The 21,512-nt window shown below is 44.8% G+C and overlaps 1 protein-coding gene across 2 annotated transcripts in view; it reads right to left on the bottom strand.

The window, feature by feature from the left end:
• Window positions 1-21,141, bottom strand: part of GTF2F2 (general transcription factor IIF subunit 2) — a 159,289-nt gene extending 138,148 nt beyond the window's left edge. Inside the window, exons 1-4 of one of the 2 annotated variants that reach the window (XR_013995502.1) lie at window positions 20,821-21,083; window positions 14,263-14,336; window positions 1,453-1,471; window positions 34-178 (exon numbers count right to left, since the gene is read on the bottom strand). Coding sequence is in view for 1 of the 2 variants with exons in the window: in XM_081082776.1 (XP_080938902.1) it covers window positions 34-178; window positions 1,453-1,471; window positions 14,263-14,336; window positions 20,821-20,886 (304 nt within the window). In the remaining variant the exon portion in view is untranslated. Of the gene's footprint in view, window positions 1-33; window positions 179-1,452; window positions 1,472-14,262; window positions 14,337-20,820 lie in introns of both variants that reach the window. The other variant, XM_081082776.1, reaches the window with a different exon arrangement.
• Between the last annotated feature and the right edge of the window lie 371 nt (window positions 21,142-21,512).

The raw sequence follows: 21,512 nt of genomic DNA, 5'->3' as shown, positions 1-21,512 counted from the left end.
GGAATCACATTAAATAATTCTATTCTCACTTACCTGAAGAGCTCTCAGTAAATACTGTTAATGTTTGTCCTCCAACACTTTGCAAGACAAATGGATGTTCTCTAGGAGCGCTGACTGAAGCTGGTTTTCCACCAATATCATGAATATTTGCAAGATCCTCATTCAAAGTAAATGACACCTAATAGACACATTAAGTAAAGCTTATTACAACAGACTTTTGTATTCAAAAGTACAGAAATTCTGGTAAGTCAAATAATTTTTTAAATGTGAATTTCTTCTAGTCATTTTAGCATTTTTTAAACTTCATCTAAAATTTTAATACTTAAGTCATAAAAAGAGTCTTCCCACTTGTCAGAATAATGGGGCTAATCTACCATTATAAATACAAATAGCTAATTTTTTAAATGTGAATTTCTTCTAGTCATTTAAGCATTTTTTAAACTTCATCTAAAATTTTAATACTTAAGTCATAAAAAGGGACTTCCCACTTGTCAGAATAATGGGGCTAATCTACCATTATAAATACAAATAGCTTTCAAATGTTTTCTCTGGTCTACGGCTGAAGAAATTCTATTTCCAAAATAGGAATATAATGTTTACCCCTAAGTTCTTTGAGGTCAAGAGACCATGCCTTGTTATATTTATATCCTTAAAATATATACATCTCCTAGACAGTGCCTGGCACAGAGAAGGAAAACAGTATTTGCTGAATGAGTGAATATTTAAAGTAAATTAAGAAAGCAATTGTACTTGGAGGGGAGAAAGTGAGCTACTTAGAAAGCTTAAACATTCCAATAAACAGAGGATACATTTCTTCTGTAGGTCTTAATAACTACTGTGATTACATGGTGCTGTTTTATTTTTGAATACTTTAATAAGTATGACTGAATATTGACAAGGATAATTTAATGTTGAGGGTTAGAAAAAAAAGACATAGTACACATTCTTTCAAAATGATTTTTACTACATACTAGATCTCACCAAAAGAATATCAAATATTACATCGGAGAGATTTATAAACATAAAATACTGATCTCCCAACCACGGAGGATGATTATGGAGTATTTATTAAATATCTCTCTGCTGTGTGCTAGGTAATAAAAATTATATCCTGGACTTAATGGGTCAAAATCTAAAGCCCTCAAAGATCCAAATCAAATGCCTCTGCCACACTGAAATAATGTTAAAATATTACTGAAGTAATACTAACTTTTGTAAATACTGAGAGGGGATATTTTAGGTCAAAGTAGAAAAATGCTAAGAAGGAACAACTAGAAAGGAGCCCACTCATTCACACACGAGTGGTGTTTATACTACTATGTGTTCCTGGCCATTAGCTACTAGTTTGATGTGGAGTTTTTCAGAATACAAACACCACCCTCTCTTTGCTATTACTATGCACAGTAAAATAACCTCATGTTTTAAATAAAGTTTAAACAGAAATAATCTTACCTCAGTCCTTCCTTGATTCCTTAAAGAGAAAAAAGGAAAAAATTTTAATTATTTAAATTTCATGTTTTTTTCTTCCAAATTTATGCTGAAAATTTAAAGAAATAAAACTACTGCATATTTCCATAAACTGTTATATTTACAGAGCTTAATATTTACCCATGGCTCTCCTCAACTATCCTATCCATAATTTTATAAGAAAAACAAGTCTCATTAACCCCATATGAGTATTTTATTAGAACTTTGTGTCACTTAACACTAATACAACCTGCCCTAATAATATGTTATCCAAATAATGATCTGATTACAATTCTTATCTTTATTTCTGAGAATTTTTTAGCATTCAGCAGCATGTGAGTATATGTTTAATACAGATATGTTATTACTATTTATTTTGTCTAGCTGAAGATGTTTCATTTACCTAAGAAAATCTTAAAGATCAAAATTAAATTTAACAATATTTTAAAATTACAAGCAATTTTCTACACTATAAAAACAATATATGGCCTGGCCTTTGTGGCTCAGTGGTTGAGCATCAACCCATGCATGAAGAGGTCAGATATTCGATTCTGGGTCAGGGCACATGCCCAGGTTGCAGGCTTGATCCCCAGTAGGGGGCATGAATGAGGCAGCCAACTGATGATGTTTCTCTCTCATTGATGTTTCTATCTCTCTCTTCCTCTCTTTCTATTAAAAATCAATAAAAACATTAAAAAAGAAAACACCAAACAATATATGCCCATATATAAACATACAGACAAGTCAAAGGGAAGTTTTAAAATAGCCATAATTCCACTGTTAACATCTTGGTACAATAAATATCCTTCCAGACTTTTTATGTGAATGACATGTTTTTAAATGTCTTTTTTACAAATCTGAAATCAATGTAGACTTTACATAAGAGCCTAATTTTAAAAAACATGTCTTAAATTCCTACTATGTGCAAAATCCTCCTATCTAATAAAAGAGAAACATGGTAATTAGCATACGACCGCTACCCTTCCCATTGGCTAATCAGGGCAATATGCAAATCAACTGCCAGCCAAGATGGCGGCTGGCAGCCAGGCAGCTTGAAACTAACATGAGGCTTGCTTGCTTCAGCGACGGAGGACTCCAACGTTCCCCCCCACAGGCCTCTGAGCCGCAACTCTAAGCAACTATGTAACAAATATAGAAGCTAAACAAAACCCCGGAAATCTGCTTTAGTCCGCGGGCTTCAGCCAGCAGGATCGCAACACTGTAAGCAAAGGCCAGAAACCTACTTTCAGCAGCGGAGGCCTAAGAGCTGGAGCCAAGCCTCAAAGCTAAAGCTGGCCCAGAATAAAAAAAGAAAAACAGGAGCGCGTGGGAGCTTCAGTCACCCGCCAGCCTGAAAACAGCCATCAGCCCCTCACCCAGACTGGCCAGGCACCCCAGTGGGGACCCCCATCCTAAAGGGTGTGTGACCAGCTGCAAACAGCCATCAACCCCTCACCCAGGCTGGCCAGGCACCCCAGTGGGGACCCCCACCATGATCCAGGACACCCTTCAGGGCAAACCAGCCGGCACCCACCCGTGCACCAGGCCTCTACCCTATAAGGTAAAAGGGTAATATGCCTCCCAGCACTGGGATAAGCATGACAGGGGGCAGCGCCCAAACCCCCTGATCGCCCTGCGGCTCTGTGTGTGACAGGGTGTGGCGCCCCAACCCCCTCCCCCCCCCCCCCCACTGGCCCTGCTCTGTGTGTGACGGGGTAGAGCCATAACCTCCTCATCGGCCCTGCCCTGAGTGTGAGAGTGGCGGCGCCCCAACCCCCTGATTGGCCCTGCTCTGTGCATGACAGGGTACAGAGCCCCAACCCCCCTAACGGGACCTGCTCTGTGAGTGACAGGGGGAAGTACCCCAACCCCGATTGGCCCTGCTCTGTGTGTGACAGGGGGTGGCGCCGCAACCTCCCCATCGACCCTGCCTTGAGTATGACAGGGGACGGTGCCCCAACCCCGCAATCGGCCCTACCCTGAGCGTGACTGAGGGTGGCATCACAACCTCCCAATCGCCCTGCTCTGTTCATGACAGGGGGCGGCGCCCCAACTCCCCAATCGGTCCTGCTCTGAGCCCGACCAGGTGCTGCACCTAGGGATTGGGCCTGTCCTCTGCCACCCAGGAGCAGGCCTAAGCCAGCAGGTCGTTATCTCCCGAGGGGTCCCAGACTGCGAGAGGGCACAGGCCGGGCTGAGGGACCCCCGCACCACCCCCCCCCCAGTGCACAAATTTTTGTGCACCGGGCCTCTAGTCCTAATATATAAAAACCCAGTGGTCGTCATGTCCTAAACGACTGAACAGGAGGCTGCATGGGGCAACCAGGCCGGCAGGGGGGGCAGTGAGGGACAACCAAATGACTGGGCCCTGGGTCCTGGCGGGGCTGGCGGCTGAAGGGAGCTCTGGGCCCTGTCTGGGACGCTGTGGAACTGCAATGGGAGCGTGGCCGGCCTTCAAACTCAGGGCCCAGAGCTTCCCGTCGCCACCAGGGCTCAGAATTCCCTCTGGCTGGGACGAGGCGGCCAAAGGGAGGTCTGGGCCCGGCCGGGATGGCTGAACTCTGGGTCTCCTGCTATCCAAGAGCGGCCAGCCTTCAAACCTGGGGCCCAGAGCTCCCTGCAGAAAGTGCTTCTGTTTGTTTAGTCCATTGGTTTCAAATCAGATTACACTCCCACAAACAGGGTAAGAGAAAACTGTTCAATGCGCCTTCGGCAAAACACAAACTCTTGCTGAACTTGAGTGACCCCTTCCCGGCATAGCTGTCTTCGCGCTTTTCAGGGCACTTTTGAAGGAAGGAAAGGGATCTGGCGCCTCTATGGCTCTCCTGTGGGAACAGAACTGGAAAAGCAAAGTTTCCCAAGGAGGTGGGAGCGCAATGGGGACTCTCCCAGCTGGGGGAGGGGCGCGCCCGGACGCCCCCTACACTCCAGGGCTGGGGCAGGGCACACGGGGCGGGACATCAAGTGGTTAAGGTCCAGCAGACGCCCAGCCTACAGGCCTCCTGAGGAGGGGTGTCAGATGCATGAAGGAAAGGCTTAGCATCTCTGTCATCGCTTTGGTTTTCAGAATTCCCTGCTCCCCATCTGTTGGCTCCCTCCCTCTGAGGGCCACTGTCATCCTCACATGGATGCAATTGGAATACTGTATCTAGAGAGGATTGCCCCAATGTACGTATCCTTTTATCCAACGGTGAAAAAAATCCCAAAGAAGGAGACAGACTGCTGTCTGTTAGGCTTAAAAAAACCCAAAAGTGTCCAGCAAAGAGCTGAGACTTGGTTCTGTCCACACGTCTGAGAGAGACTGGATGAGGAAATGGCCCGACTTGGCCCTGACTTTACCCACTTATGTTACTCTTGAAGGTGTCTTTGCCAAAATGTGAATAAACTGCCACCTTTTGGAATAGGGGCTCATACAAAAGTCTGCATTCCCAACTTTTCTTGAAACAGATCTATGTTCTGCAGCTGTGGCCACCGTCCTGAAACCAGGTCCTGTCACTAGGAATCAGGGGTGCATTGGAGTGAAACCCCTCCCCACCATGCCCTTTTACATTCAGGGATTGAGCTGAACTCACTTTGGGGGAGGCCTGGCAAGGGTGACAGGTGTCACAGATGCAAGGATGGAGAATGGAGAGGCGGACACCCTGCTTGATCCCTCCTTGGGTGGGGTCAGGCCGATGACGGCCAGCCAGCCCGACCCACAATTGGGTGAGATAGCATCCTCTGTGTCCACCTCTCATCCCATGGGCCCAGCCACTCCCCTTAGCTCTGGGCAGCCCTCTGTTCCACGACAGCATGCTCTGCCCTCACATGCTGCTCACCCTAAATGAGAAGGAAGAGAGCAGACAACTACACAGAAAGATAGGGCTCACGGCTGGTGAGCACAGTGGCGGTGGCAGAAGACCCTCCTGCCTCCGTGGGAGCGCTAAGGAGCAGCGAGCCGAGTGGTAAGGAGCAGCGAGCAGGAGGGCAGTAAGGAGCAAGGGGTCCTGGACTGGGAGAGGGATTTCCCCCGGACTGTGAGAGAGTGCAGGCTAGGCTGAGGGACTTCCCCACCCCAGTGCACGAATTTTGTGCACTGGACCTCTAGTATTAAGTATAATGTCTCTGTCTTCAGCCAGATGAAGATATAAAAGCTATTAACATTTAATTAAGAGAGCCACAATGTGCCAGGATCAGAGGAACTGAGTGAGGGATGAGGTCAACAGCATAGGAGCATTCCAGGCTAAGAGAATAATCCATCTGAACACTAGAAATGAGAAGTAATCTAACACATTCTTCCAAACATCAATGCATAGGCTGCAGTCAAGTGGTAAAGAGACTCTTAGGCCAGACTAAGGTACCCAGAATCTTAAGACAGACTTTACTGGAGGACTTCTCAGAGTCTTTAATATATTAAAATGCAGTGTTAATCTTCTTTTTGTTGGAGAAGTATCTAGAATACAGGTGCATTCTAGAAATTTTAAGATTTCACATACGAATATGAATTTCCAGCTTCAATTAAGATTTGAAAGGTTTGGCAACAATGTAATTCAGCTCTCAGTAAATACACAGATAGGCAGGCAGTGAATTCACTACAGTCCCTTCCCTATCACTCCAGAACTTGGCTTCTAGAAGCATTTAATTTAGCTACCTTTAAGAGAGAGGCACTATAGGCAAAGCCAAGGCAAAGATGCAGAAGGTCCAGTACTTGCATAACGTTTACTGAATTAACTTGAGACTAACGCAAAAACCCAGGTAAAAAGTAATGAAAGCTTGAACTGGGTAATGGTAGAAAGCAAGGAGGGTCGCACAGGAGCCAACTAGAAAAAGTTTCCACTGGCTAAATTCTGGACAATTTGAACATCAGAATAAATGATAATGATAACAAACTGTAGCCCACTGAATAAAACTGGGATCCTTAATTTTATACTAAAATCCTATATAATACAAGCCCAGGACCAAACGGTGGAATGACCAGAATGACCAGTCAACCAGTTGCTATGGCATGCACTGACCACAAGGGGGCAGACTCTCAAAGCAGGAACTGTCCCCTGGTGGTCAGTGTGCTACCATAGGGGGAGCGCCACTCAGCTGACCAGGATGAGCAGCTGTTCCTGATGCAAACCCTGGGCCAACAGGCAGGAACCCCTCTTCAGCCACAAGATTCTCTTATAAGAACCTAGTGGCCCGGTGCACGCAATTTGTTCACGGTGGGGGGGGGGCCCTAAGCCCAGCCTCCAATCAGGGACCCCTTGGGGGATGTCCGACTGCCGGTTTAGGCCCAATCCCTGTAGGATCGGGCCTAAACCGGCAGTCGGACATCCCTCTCGCAATCTGGGACTGCTGCCTCCTAACCGCTCACCTGCCTGCCTGCCTGCCTGCCTGATCGCCCCTAACCTCTCTGCTTGCCTGCCTGATCACCCTTAACTGCCCTCCCCTGCGGGCCTGATCTCACCCCTAACTGCTCTCCCCTGCCAGCCTGATCGCCCCTAACTGCCTCTGCCTACCTGATCACTGAGGTCCGGGGTGCAGGTGAATGGGATTCCCGGCTGGCAGGCCGCTGACAGCAAGCTATCCAATGGCCGATTCTGCGAGGCATGGGGCTCCCTCCTCCCTCCCATCAGGGTCTGCTTTGAAGGCTGGCCACGCCCCCGATCACACGAGACTGAGTTCCACTGCTCCCCGGCCAGCCAGGGCCCACAGCCCCCTCAGCAGTCAGTGCTGAGTCACCGTGGCACCCGTGGGAGCCGGGGGGGGGGGGGGATCGAGAGGTCAGCAGTTCAGCCCGCTCGCCAGTCCCCGCCAACCCGAGACTGCTGCGTGCGCAGCCTGGCGTTCGGTCGTCTGTTCAGTCACTTTGAACATTGCAGACCCTGTTCTTTATATATAGATATTCTGGTGTTTACTTTTTCTTCAACTACCGTTGAGGAAACTGATTTGAATACAGCATTTCAAGCCACCTCTACTGAAGATCTTATTTTTAAGAGAACTGAAAGACTGGAATGAGAAAAACAAGGAACAGAGGTACTGGTCATGTATTCTAAGGAAGAGAGAGAAAAACACACAAAAAATGTTCTATCCGTATGGGGCTTTGGGTGGCCCCTAGAGGGGTCAACAATGCCAGCTGATACAATCAAACTGGTACCACATGAAAGAACACGAACACACACACACACACACACACACACACACACACACTTGTTAATATTAAGGGCGCACACTTATTAATATATTAGCTGCAACTATGTAAACCATCTGCTTTAAACTAAGAGAGAAAAAGAGCTTGGAATATTCTTTTCATTTCTTTTTTGTTGCTATTGTTAATTCTCACCCAAGGATATTTTCTCCCATTGATTTTTTTAAAGAGAGTTGAAGGGAGTGGGGAGAGACAAGAGAGAGAGAAACATCAATGTGAGAGAGACATATCCACTGGTTGCCTCCCACACGTACACAGACTGGCATCAGAGATGGAGACTGCAACTGAGGTATGTGACCTCGACCAGAATCGAACTCACAACCCTTCAGTCCATGGCTGACACACTCTAACCACTGTGCCAAACCAGCTAGGACAAGCTTGGAATTTTCTATCAAGCAATGGTTGATAAAGAAAAACTGCAGCACACCCATTATTGCTTTTTTACCATGCTATCTTTAATATTACTAATATTACTTTAGTAATCAAAATAGTATTTAGGGTCTGCCTAGCTTTCCCAGAACCTCGGTTCATTTTTCTCTATTTCTCATAACAGCCCCCTCCTCCCCACACCAAAAAAAATTTTACATTCCTCAATCAGGTATTTTCTTTTTTTTTTTTTCTCCCCTTGACATTCCCCTGGCCTCCCCTACCCCCCAGTGTCTTATGTCCATTGGTTATGTTCATATGCAAGCATAGAAGTCCTTCAGTTGATCTCCTACCTCCCTTCCTACCCCCCAACCCTCCCCAGCCTTCCAGCTGTAGTCCAACAGTCTGTTCGATGCTGCTCTGCCTCTGTATCTATTTTTGCTCATCAGTTTATAATGGTCTTTATTATCTATAATGAGTGAGATCATGTGGTATTTTTCTTTCATTGACTGGTTTATTTCACTTAGCATAATGCTCTCTAGTTCCATCCATGCTGTTGCAAATGGTAAGAATTCCTTTTTTACAGCAGCATAGTATTCCATTGTGTAGATGTACCACAGTTTGCTAATCCATTCATCTGCTGATGGGCACTTAGGGTGTTTCCAGATCTTAGCTATGGTGAATTGTGCTGCTATGAACATAGGGGGGCATATATCCTTTCTGATTGGTGTTTCTGGTTTCTTGGGATATATTCCTAGAAGTGGGATCACTGGGTCAAATGGGAGTTCCATTTTTAACTTTTTGAGGAAACTCCAAGGTATTTTCTTTATACAGAGGTTTCAGAAATGCAATATTCATGGTAAAAAATCTATATATACAAAAGGCTAATATGCTAAGTGTGTGCCTGGGTAATGACATCACATAGCAGCACCCAGCTTTCTCTCCCTAGTGACTAGCCTCCTTGCAGTTTCTTCAGCCCAGGAACACAACTTGCTTTATAGCCAGGTGCTAACATTTCACACTGTAACCAAATGTCTGTGAAGCGTTTTCCCATGCCTCATTACATTTGATCCTCATAGAAGTCCTAGAGTAGGTAAATAGGAGACTCGGTGGAATCCTAGTTTCTTTTCATTAGCCAAAAATCAGAGATTTAGAAAGCTTAGAAACCTGACCCAACTGAAAAGAAGTAAGAAATGGTGGACCTTGAAAATGACTTCAGGTTTTCTCACTGCGCAAAATATAGTCAAACACTGCTGCAGTTAAATATTTTACCCTTTGTTCTCCTTGCATGATCTACACTGCTTTGTGTTGATATTTACTGCTGTGTTGTTGACAATTACCTGAAAGAGAAGTTGGGGTGCTTCACTGGGCTGGAAGAAGTTTAGCTAAATCAGAAAGCAGGTCTAATTAAGCAAGTTTATTCTGTATCTACAAAAGGCTAAGATGACTCGCACATGCGCAATACATATAAAGCTCTCGCTGCTGCCAATCGCACACGTGTTTTGATCTGTCATTGTGAATTTGGTTGACATTTCTATTATAGAGAAAGGGCAAACAGTGATATTGAAATATTTCTTCTAATTAATTTACTTTCAATGTGCATGAATTCGTGCACCGGGCCATTAGTAAATAAACAAAAGTAAAAAAACAAAGAAAGATCAGTTGATTTTATAAAGCATTTAAGAAACTATAAGCTATTTCATTTGTCTCATAAACACTCTCTGAATTGGTTGGGAAGGCATTATTATCCACATTTTACAAACAAGAAACCTAAGTCTTAGATGTATAAGGCCCAAGGCCAAAGGTAATGATCGACAGCCACTTAGGACTAGGACCCAGGCTTGAGCTCTAGTGCGGTCATTTTATAATAATACATTTTTCCTTTAGCCTGCCTTTTTTTAGTGACATACAATTCTGAGATTTTGTTGTATGGCTCCCATTTCCAGTAAAACCAATTATAAGATAGTCTGAAGTCTGTAACAAAAAGTAGGTAATTATCTGTATTACCAAGGATTCCAGAAAAAAGACCACCACAGATTTTGTTTAAAAGTATACATTCATTTCTATTTTAACAAGAGTAGAACACCTCTCAAAAATGTGATTTGCCGAAACCGGTTTGGCTCAGTGGATAGAGCGTCGGCATGCAGACTGAAGGGTCCCAGGTTCGATTCCGGTCAAGGGCATGTACCTGGGTTGCGGGCATATCCCCAGTGGGAGATGTGCAGGAGGCAGCTGATCGATGTTTCTCTCTCATCGATGTTTCTAATTCTCTATCTCTCTCCCTTCCTCTCTGTAAAAAATCAATAAAAAAATATATATATTAAAAAAAATGTGATTTATCTACAACTTTCCAGGAATATGTCCACTTTGTAAGTTAAATAAACAAATAATTTCCATATTATCTCACTGAATTCACATAAAAGGCCTACAAAACAGGCAATTTTAGGGATAAGGACCTAAACACAGATTATATGACCTATACAAAGTAAGTAAAAGAACTGGAACTAGAACCTGCTCGAGTTTTCTAACCACTCAAAGGCCTGAATTCAAGCCTGGTTCTGCTATTAAATATGTAGTGGGGGGGGTTTTGTTGTTGTTAATCCTCACCTAAGGATATTTTTTCCATTGATTCTTAGAGCAACTGGAGGGGAGTGGGGGAAGAAGAGAAAAACATCAATGTGTGAGAGGCACATCCATCAGTTGTCTCCTGCACATACCCCAACCCGGGCTGTGATTGGGCCTGCAACCTAGGTACATGACCTTGACTGGGAATTGAACCGACGCTCTTTGGTTTGCGGGCTGACACTCTAACCACTGAGCTGGCTGGGTAGTTATTTTTTCAGAAAAAAGAAATTGCCTGTCTCTACCTAACCTTAAGAACTTTGGATATAAAAGCATGCCTGTTTCCAATTCATATCTTGTTAAAACAAAATGGGACAGAAACATCAATGGCGGCCTCCTGGACGCCCCCTACTGGGGGATCAAGCCCACAACCCGGGCATGTGCCCTGATTAGCAACTGAACCAGAGATCTCTTGGGAAGATGCTCAACCAACTGAGCTACACCGGCCAGGGCTTGAAGCATATTTTTAAACAAAAGTAAGTAAGATAAAGAACAAAATACTTAGTGTATAAACTATGTTTAAAACATGACATCATCCAAAAATACAGCATTGCTCCTCCAAAGAACAAAATCCAGAGGGTGTCCACCAAATCCAAACTCCACAGCTGAATGGATTAATGAAGAAACTTTAAAGTGACACCCTCCCAACCCCAAAAAGGTATAGTCCTTGCATACAAACAGTGGGTATTTTAGGCAAAAAAGATGTCCAGGTTATATACTTTTGGGGAAGCAGCAGGAAAAACTTATGCCTTAAAAATAAAAATGTTCACATTCTGTCCTGGCTGGGTAGCTCAGTTGGTTAGTGTCGGCTTGATATGCCAAGGTTGTGGGTTCGATGTCCGGTCAGGAAACATATGATAAACAACTAATGAATACATAAATAAGTGGAACAACAAATTTATGTCCCCGCCCCCGCCCCCCCCCCAGAAAAAGTAATAAATATTTTTAATTAGAAAAAAAATGTTCACATTTTGATTTTCTAACTATCTCACTTTTGGAACTAAAGAATAAAATAGCACCCTGGCCCTAGCTGGTTTAGCTCAGTGACTAGAGTGTCAGTCTGCAAACTGAAGGGTCCCAGGTTCAATTCCGGTCAAGGGGACATGCCCAGGTTGCAGGCTCAGTCCCCAATAGGGGGCGTGCAGGAGACAGCTGATCAATGATTCTCTCTCACTGATGTTTCTCTCTCTCTCCCTTCCTCCCTGAAATCAATAAAAATATATTTAAAAAAAAATAGTGCCGTGGCCAGTTTTTCTCAGTGATTAGAGAGTGGGCCTGCAGACTGAAGGGTCACGGTCCCTGGCCCTTGTGGAAGTACATGCAGGAGGTAAGCAATCAATGTGTCTCTCTCACATCGATGTTTCTCTGTCTCTCCCCCGCCCTTCCATTCTCTCTGAAAAAAAAATCAATGAAAAAATATCCTCGGGTGAGGATTAACAACAGCAAAAAAGAATAAAATAGCTATTATTACTAAGTTTGTCATAGCATTACTAAATTTGTTTTTTTAAAAATATATTTTTATTGATTTCAGAGAGAAAGGGAGAGGGAGAGAGAGGATGATTAGAAAAGGCCTCACTGAACTAATAACTAGCCTTGGGGATTCAAAGGAAGAGTGTTCCAGAAAGAAGGAACAGAGGAAGAGCAATTACTAAGTTTAAGATGCTTCTGAGACATCCAAAAGGAAATATCAAAGTGGTCAGATATATGAGTCTTGGAGATCAGAGGAGAGGCCATACTTCAGATATCTTTAAATACAAACTGATATTATATGAAACCAGATGAGACCACCTAAGAAGTCAGTCAAAGAGAGAGAAGAAAAGAACTAAACACTGAGCCCTAGGGTCATATAACAGTTAGAAACTGAGAGATGAGAAGAAACCAGCAAGAGAGTCTGAGAAGGAACACCCAGTGAGGAAAGAGGAGAATCAAGAGAGTGGTGTCCTGGAAGTGAAGTGAAGAAAGGGTTTGGGGATAGAAGTGATCATCTATGTTAAATTCTGTTGAAGGTCAATTAAGAGGGCTGCTAGCTGGCTGGAAGATTTAGGAATACAGATGTGGAAGACTACAAAAATGGACCACAAATTCTTGCAGTAACTCACACTACGAGGTGGAATCTATTGCTCCACCCTTGAAATTGGGCATCTCTGTGGAAATAGCCTTGGTGACTAGGGCTTCAGCAAACAAGATGCAAGAACAGACTTGCAAAGTGCTTGGGGATGGGGGTGTCTTCTCTTTTGCTTTCACCACCATGTGAACAGGCATGCTGGAGATGAAATACACATGGCCACTGCCCCAGCTGACAGCAAGCCAAAGACAAGACACGAGTGAGGCCATTCTAGCCAGGAAAATTAGCCAAGCCAGCCATAACCAGGACTGCCCCAAAGAATTATAAGCAAATAAAATGTTTTTGTTCTAAGCCACTACATTTTGGGGTGGTTTGCTTTGAAGCAAAATCTTGATAAAGAAAAGGACACTGGTGATAAAACAGAAGCTGTTTCAAAGCAGGCATGGAAATCTGGCTAGAGTTAGACTAAGAATGAGTGGACAGAAAGAATAGAACACATGGCCTCTGGCTGCCACTGGCTGAGCTTGGTAGGATTCCCTTTCTAATAAGGCCATTTTCTCCACCAGGAAGCTACACTGTTACATTGTTTACTAGGTATTCCCTACCTGTAATGAAGAAACTCTTAAGTGACACCACTTTAAACTTCGTGGCACAATGGCAAAATCCTTCTACTGAAGAACTTAATTTGACACATCCAGTTATGCCAATCCAAGTACACCATCTCACAGGATGTGGAAAGGATGGAGAAATGAGGGAAGTACATATTCTGCTGCTTTACTGCCTATAAATTTTACCAATAAATTTGACTTTATATTTACACCTGTCAGTAGGGGGGCAGTGCGAGTGTGTTTGTGCATTTACCCGTGTGCACACATGGCTCTCTACAGGGCATCTAACCATCTCTTGACTAACTTTGACATGCTCATTACATCTCATTTTCCAGGTAAAATTCTGAAAAGGAGTGAAATTCCATGTTTTTAAAAATAAATTTCAAACCGAATTCCTAAGAATGACAATTTTTAAAAATATATTTTTAGTGATTTCAGAAAGGGAGGGAGAAGAGAGAGATAGAAACATCAATGATGATATAGAATCACTGATCGGCTGCCTCCTGCAAGCCCCCTACTGGGGATAGAGCACGCAACCTGGTCATGTGCCCTTGACCGGAATCGAACCAGGGACCCTTCAAACCAGAGGTCAAAGCTCTATCCACTTAGCCAAACCGGCTAGGACTGCAATTCCATTTCAAAGCACTTATGAAGCCCTAACCAGTTTGGCTCAGTGTATAGAGCATCACCCTGCGGACTCAAGGGTCCCAGGTTCGATTCAGGTCAAGTGCATGTACCTTGGTTGCGGGCACATCCCCAGTGGGGAGTGTGCAGGAGGCAGCTGATCGATGTTTCTCTCTCATCGATGTTTCTAACTCTCTATCCCTCTCCCTTCCTCTCTGTAAAAAATCAATAAAATATATTTTTTTTAAAAAAGAAAATAAAAATAAAAAATAAAAGCACTTATGAACATTTTTTAAACAGCTTTTTAAAATGTCAAAAATATATAAACAACTTACTTAGCAATCCGCAGTTTCCCGACTTCACCTCTTCCAGGGGCTTTAGCCCACTGCTGTGACAAATATTTAGGAACCTAAAACAAAGTAAAATACTAATAAGACTAAATTTTGGATACTAACAAATCTTTTTTTTTTTTTAATAACTATTTATTGTTGAACATATTACATATGTCCCCATTTCTCCCCCACTGACCTCCTCCAGCCTGCCCCCAGCCCCACACCGAGGCCTTTAGCTCCTATTATGTGTCCATGAGTTATGCATATATGTATTCAAGGTCTTTGGTTGATTAACTCCTACCCAGCCACCCTCACCCACCTTCCCTCTGAAAGTCCAAACTCTATTCCATGCTTCCATGTTCTCTGGATCTATTCTGTTCATCAGTTTATTTTGTTACTTAGATTCCACATATGAGTGTGATCATGTGATACTTGTCCTTCTCTGACTTATTTCACTTAGCACGATACTCTCCAGGTCCTTCCATGCTAATAAGAAATCTTTTAAAACATAAAATGATATACTGCTTCTATTTTACTTTCTGCCTGTAATAAATAATCATTAGTATCAAGCTCTCGTTATATGTTTTGCACTATAAGGATATTAAGATATGTAAGAAATTACTTTAATTCTCAAAGAGCTTGAAGTCAATCAAGTTGGTGACACAAAACTAACAGAGATCAAAGAACATAACAAAAATGAAGTATTAACTTATGACCCAACTAAGTCAAAGTTCAGAGATGAGAAAGGCTACCAGAAAAGACTTCTCAAAGAAGCATAAGATGGCGGCATAGGTGAACACCTGAAATTGATACCTCGCACAACCACTTCAAAAATACAACTAAAAGACAAAACGGACATCATCCAGAACCACAGGAAAGCTGGCTGAGTGGAAATTCTACAACTAGAAGGAAAGAGAAAAGCACACTGAGACTCAGAGGAGATGCGGAAGTAAAGGGCAGAGGTACGGAGAGACACACGGAAAGGGCTGGCAACTGAGGACACCGGTGTCTTTTTCAATCGGGAGGGAGACACAAGCTCCCGACGGCCCCGACTCCAGTTCCGGATGAGTCTCTGGGGACCCAGACTCATACGGGGAGAAACTGGACGGTCTGGCAGCAGGCAGAACTCGAGGGTGGCTTCCTCTCGGAGGTGCTTGCAGTGATTACCAGAACACTGAGACGCGTGGCCTCTTTGGGTAGGGCTGAGGATCAGCCATAGCTGTTTGCTCCACCCTGTTGATTCCCTGAGACCCCGCCTCACCCAAGCTGTGCACAGAGGCTTTTGCATATGAATGCCCTGGCCCTTTGCAATCTAAATTTACCTAACTAACTGCAGCTGGGTCAGAGAGACCCAGAACATCCAAAAAGAAGGCCCAAGGCCCCACAGCAGCTTGCATTGCTTCACAGCTGGGCCTCATCTGGGCACCTCCAAACCCAAACAAAGAACAGGAATCTGCAGATCTCTCCATAGCTCCTGCTGGGTTGCCTCAGGTAGAGGCTAAATTAGCACCTCCTTAGAGATCCAAGAGCCTGTGTACCCAGTGGTCAGAGTGGGACCATCCAGATTACAACTCCTCAGATCCATAAGGGACACACTCAGGGGGCAGACTCAGTGAGCACCAAAGCCCCACTGAAGCAAGTCTTGCCCCAGAAGGGTGTCTTCAGCACAGAAGTTCTCCCACCATAACCACAGCTGATTCTCACAGCCAACTGGCCTGGAGGTCAATTCCTCCCAGTGATACCTACAACAATCAAGGCTTAACTACAACAAGACTGTGAACAAAGCCCACAAAGGGGTGCACCAAGAGTGTCCACCTCAGGTAATTGGGGAGGCTGAGCCACTGAGCCCTATAGGACACCTAGCACAGGAAGCCACTCTATCAACACAGGGAAGCATAAAAAATGCGGAGACAAAGAAACAAGACACAAAAGACTGAAATGGAGGAAAGCAAACTACTGGATATAGAGTTCAAAACCACACTTTTAAGGTTTTTCAAAAACTTTCTAGAAACCGCTGATAAATTTAGTAAGACCCTCAAAAAGTCTGGTGAGACAGCCGATAAATGTAGTGAGACCCTCAAGAAATCTCGTGAGACCCTCGAGGTTATGATAAAGGACCAAGTAGAAATTAAGCATACACTGACTGAAAAAAGGATATTATGCAGAGTTCCAACAGGAGACTAGAGGATCGCAAGAATCAAGTCAAAGATTTGAAATACGAAGAAGCAAAAAACACCCAACCAGAAAAGCAAAATGAAAAAAGAATCCGAAAATACGAAGATAGTGTAAAGAGCCTCTGGGACAGCTTCAAGCATACCAACATCAGAATTATAGGGGTGCCAGAAGATGAGAGAGAGCAAGATATTGAAAACCTATTTGAAGAAATAATGACAGAAAACCTCCCCTACCTGGTGAAAGAAATAGACTTACAAGTCCAGGAAGCGCAGAGAACCCCAAACAAAAGGAATCCAAAGAGGACCACACCAAGACACATCATAATTAAAATGCCAAGAGCAAAAGACAAAGAGAGACTCTTAAAAGCAACAAGAGAAAAAAGTCAGTTACCTACAAGGGAGTATCCACACGACTGTCAGCTGATTTCTCAACAGAAACTATGCAGGCCAGAAGGGAGTGGCAAGAAATATTCAAAGGGATGAATGCCAAGAACCTACAACCAAGATTACTTTACCCAGCAAAGCTATCATTCAGAATTGAAGGTCAGATAAAGAGCTTCACAGATAAGGAAAAGCTAAAGGAGTTCATCACCACCAAACCAGTATTATATGAAATGCTGAAAGGTATCCTTTAAGAAGAGGAAGAAGAAGAAAAAGGTAAAGATACAAATTATGAACAACAAATACACATCTATCAACAAGTGAATCTGAAAACCAAGTGAATAATCTGATGAACAGAATGAACTGGTGATTATAATAGAATCAGGGGCATAGAAAGGGAGTGGACTGACTATTCTTGGGCGGGAAAGGGGTGTCGGGGATGCGGTAAGAGACTGAACAAAAATCGTACACCAGGGTTGAGGACAGTGGGGGGTTGGGGGGGTTTGAGGGCGGAGGGTGGGGTGGGAACCGGGTGGATGGGAGCTATGGGGGGAAAAAAGAGGAACAACTGTAATAATCTGAACAATAAAGATTTAATTTAAAAAAATGGCAGCAGAGTAGGAGGATGCTGCACGTACATGTTCCGAGGAATAAGCTGGAATTACAACTGAAATACATAAAGGTTTCCTAAATAACCAATGGAAAACTCACAGGAAAGAACCCTAATACCCAAGGACTGAAGATGGAGACCTCATAGAGACTCGTAGGCTGGCCAGGCACCCACAGACAGCTACTGAAATCCCAGAAAGATATCTCAGCTATGGGTGGGGAGGGGGGTGCCACTGAGAACTCTGGGATCTAATCCCGAAGTTGGGCTCCCCAGCAGAGAGCACCAAACTGAGGAAGGTACCCACATAACATCTGGCTGTGAAAAGCAGTGGGGTGCTGTCTGCCAGGGAGTGGAACTGAAAGTTCAGAAACCCTCTTAAAGGGCCAATGCACAAAAATTCCCTGTGGAGTCATTTACCTAGTGCTCTGGCAGAGGGAGGGTGAAGCGGACTGGAGCTGTGAGAGCAGAACCCAGGATTGGGGACTTAGGGGACAGAGCTCAGAAGGCAGACACCCCAAGTTTCCTGGGCTGAGTCATCCCCTCACACAGCGGAGGACATCTTTCCCACAGTCATTTGCCTTGCCTGAGGGGAGGACAGTTGACACACTCTATTGGAAAACACCTTTCCCTGAGGCCACTTAAGAAATTAAAATTAACAATTAGCCTCCAGGTAGAAGCAACTGCCCCACCCTGTTGAAAAAAACTCTCAGCACACCCAAGGATAACTGCCTGGGGTTGATTCAAAATCCAATTAGTCTGTAGAGAGAGGTGGTCTCTGGAGGCTTTGAGTCTTTGTCTAATCCAATTAGAAACAGCCTTTAACAGTGTCCTGCACTAGAGATTGAAAGGTATAGAGCAGTGGTCAGCAAACTGCAGCTTGCAAGCCACATGCGGCTCTTTAGCCCCTTGAGCATGGCTCTTCCTAAGCCTTAGGAGTACCCCAATGAAGTTAATTACAATGTACCGACCTATATAGTTTAAGTTTAAAAAATTTGGCTCTCAAAAGAAATTTCAATTGTTGTACTGTTGATATTTGGCTCTGTTGACTAACGAGTTTGCCAACGACTATCCTAGACCAGTGGTTCTCAACCCTGGCTGCACATTAGAATCACCTGGGAATCTTTTTATTTATTTAATTTTTTTTCTTTTAATTTCTTAAAGTACAGTGGGGCCTTGACTTACGAGTTTAATTCATTCCGTGATGGAGCTCGTAACTCAAATTACTCGTATGTCAAATCAATTGTGAACGAGTGAGACACGTGATGCTCGGCTGATGTGGCGTTCACTGTGACGTTCGCTGCGCCAACTAGCGGTGGGGTATCTGAAGCTGGCTTGTAACCCGAATTTTAGCTCGCAACTCAAAGCAAAAAATCGGCCAAGACGGCTCGTATCTCAAAAAACTCATTAGTCGGGACACTCGTAAGTCAAGACCCCACTGTATTACAAGAAGTATTACACATGTCTCCTTCCCCCCCCCCCCCCCCGCCTTGACATTTCCCCGGCAACCCCCACCCCCCAGTGTCTTGTGTCTATTGGTTATTCTTATATGCATGCATACAAGTCCTTCGGTTGATCTCCTACCCCCCTCCAACCCTCCCCAGGCTTCCCACTGTAGTTTGACAGTCTGCTCAATGCTGCTCTGCCTCTGTATCCATTTTTGTTCATCAGTCTATAATGGTCCTTATTATCCATAAATGAGTGAGTTCGTGTGGTATTTTTCTTGGCTTCCCAGGGTCCGTCTCAGCCTCACCGGGGCCGTCCCAACCTCACCAGGGCCATCCCAACCTCACCAGGGCTGTCTCAACCTCACCGGGAATCTTTTTAAAATCCTGATTTCTGGGCCTCATCCTCCGGAAATTGTTTCTTTGTTAATAATGTTGTGTCCTCACCCCATAACAAAGAAACAGAATTTCCGGAGGATGAGGCCCAGAAATCAGGATTTTAAAAAGATTCCCAGGTGATTCTAATGTGCAGCCAAGGTTGAGAACCACTGCACTGGAGCAAAGTGAGCTTGGAGCAAGTTACTGTTGCGGTGGGGGATGGAGGGAAAGCAAAGGTGAGAGACATAAGTAAAATCAGAGTGTCTAGCAAAAATTAAGGGGAAGATATCCTAAAACTTCCAGGAAATCTCCACCAATAGAGCAAAGGAAAAAAAAATGCCTCTATTATTCTGTGAGCAACAAACCAAATTGAGTTGGGGTTGCAGACAATTCGCTCATATGATTGCAAAGACAGACAGAAACTTCTGGAATGGAGAGGGCGCCCCTGAGGGCTCCCAGATTGGAGAGGGTGCAGGTCGGGCTAAGGAACCCCCACACCCCCCAGTGCACGAATGTCATACACGAGGCCTCTAGTTTATTCCATATTTTCAAGTCATACTGAGGCAGCTGTGGTAAGTCAAATGAGTGCCAGAGACTAAGGCTAGGGTTGAAAAGTAAGGCATCATTCATCCATTCATCACATATCTGTTGAGCAATCATCATGGGCCAAACATAATTCTGGGCTTGACAGGCAAGGATCCTATGCTCATGGAATGTGCGTGGGTGCGCAAGCGCAGGGAGAGGGCGGTGACCAACACTGAACACGTGAACACAGAGTCACTTCAGAAGTGAAAAGTGCTCTGAAGAATACCAGGTTTGACTGGCTGGCAAATGAGCTGCTTTAGGAAGGTGGACAGGAAGAGCCTCTCAGATCTGCCTGACAACCCAGCCATATGATAAAAGTTTTATAAAATTTAACAAACTATTTTCCTAGAGGCTCAAAGACTCATAATCACATTTTGAACATACATCTATCTTATGAAGTTCTCGTAAGAAACAACTCACCGGTGTGAAAAAGTACAGCACAAATACTGTGCTCGCTAAGAGCTAATCAAGATTGCTCTCTTTACAAAACACTTCTCTTGACGGTCTGCTTCAGGAGACCCAGCCGTGCTCTGAAGACCACTCCAATCCAATGGCTCTCCCTGCGTGGGCATCGGCCGCGAGCCCCTGTGCGGGGACGCGGAGAGCAGTGCTACTTTCTGGCAGGGAAACTCTACAGGAAGCAGACACTCTCCACTTCCTTTACAGGTTTAAGCCTAAAATCAGTTTCACCAAAAGACGGTGTAGAAATTGTCCGGCCTGGGGTAAACTGCACCGTTCAAATCGGGACACCAAGACAGAGCCCCAGAAAACCAGGGTGGTGGGGGACGGAAATCCATCCCAGGCCCGTTCGGACTCGGGCTGAAGACACTGCAGTGCCCTAAACTAACTTCCTGGTCTGAAAGCGAGCGTAGCAATGAGTCCTGCCTCCCAAGATGTGTGAAGAGGACCACAAGGAACTTTAAAAGGCGCACGAAGTAACTTAAACTACTCACACCGGGAGGAGCGCAAGCCAGAGCCGCGCGAGCCTTACCTTGACCAGCCACACTCCGGTGTTCTGCTTGGCGCCGGTCAGGTCGAGTTCCCCACGCTCCGCCATGGGTGTGTTGCCGGAAGAGGAGTGCGACCCACAGCAGGGCTCGGGTGCTGGGGGCTGGGTGCTGGGGGCGAGTGTCCGGAGTACGACGCGAGCCGCGGAGAGAAGCCGACGCCTCGGCGCCCAGCTGCCAGGAAGGTGGAAACCCCGGGAAAGAGGACCCCGCCGCTGGGAGCCCGGAACTGCGCTTGCGCACTTCCACCGTCAGTACGGCTCGCTGGTGCAGACAAACTTCCTGTCGGCAAACTTTTTTTGAGTGGGCGTGGCTACTGGTGCTGGCTGTGTCCTAGAGCTTAAACAGAGGGGATGGGCCAAAGAACTTAGGCAGGCAATGCATTTAAAGACTACTAGGCCAACAGAACTGCAAGAGGAAAGGGTCATGACAGAAAAATAGAGCTCAAATAGACAAAGGCTGTCAATATATGTCCAACCTGGCCAAGGATAGACAGCATTTGGAGGACAGTGTTGTAGTAATAAATAAATTATGGGAATTAGCACAAGTGGGCACTGGGATCAGACTAAGTAGCCCTTGGGTATACTGAAAACATGCTGTTTCTAGACCTGAAGAAAAAGCAGTAACTCAACTGAGAGGCTACCCTGAGCAACTCTGGTTAAGTAAACAGGACACT

This window comes from Myotis nattereri (assembly GCF_964212035.1).
Source record: "Myotis nattereri genome assembly, chromosome: 2".
In the NCBI taxonomy this organism is placed as follows: domain Eukaryota; kingdom Metazoa; phylum Chordata; class Mammalia; order Chiroptera; family Vespertilionidae; genus Myotis; species Myotis nattereri.
The sequence above is the reverse complement of the archived record's forward strand: the minus strand, read 5'-3'. Positions and strand labels throughout refer to the sequence as shown.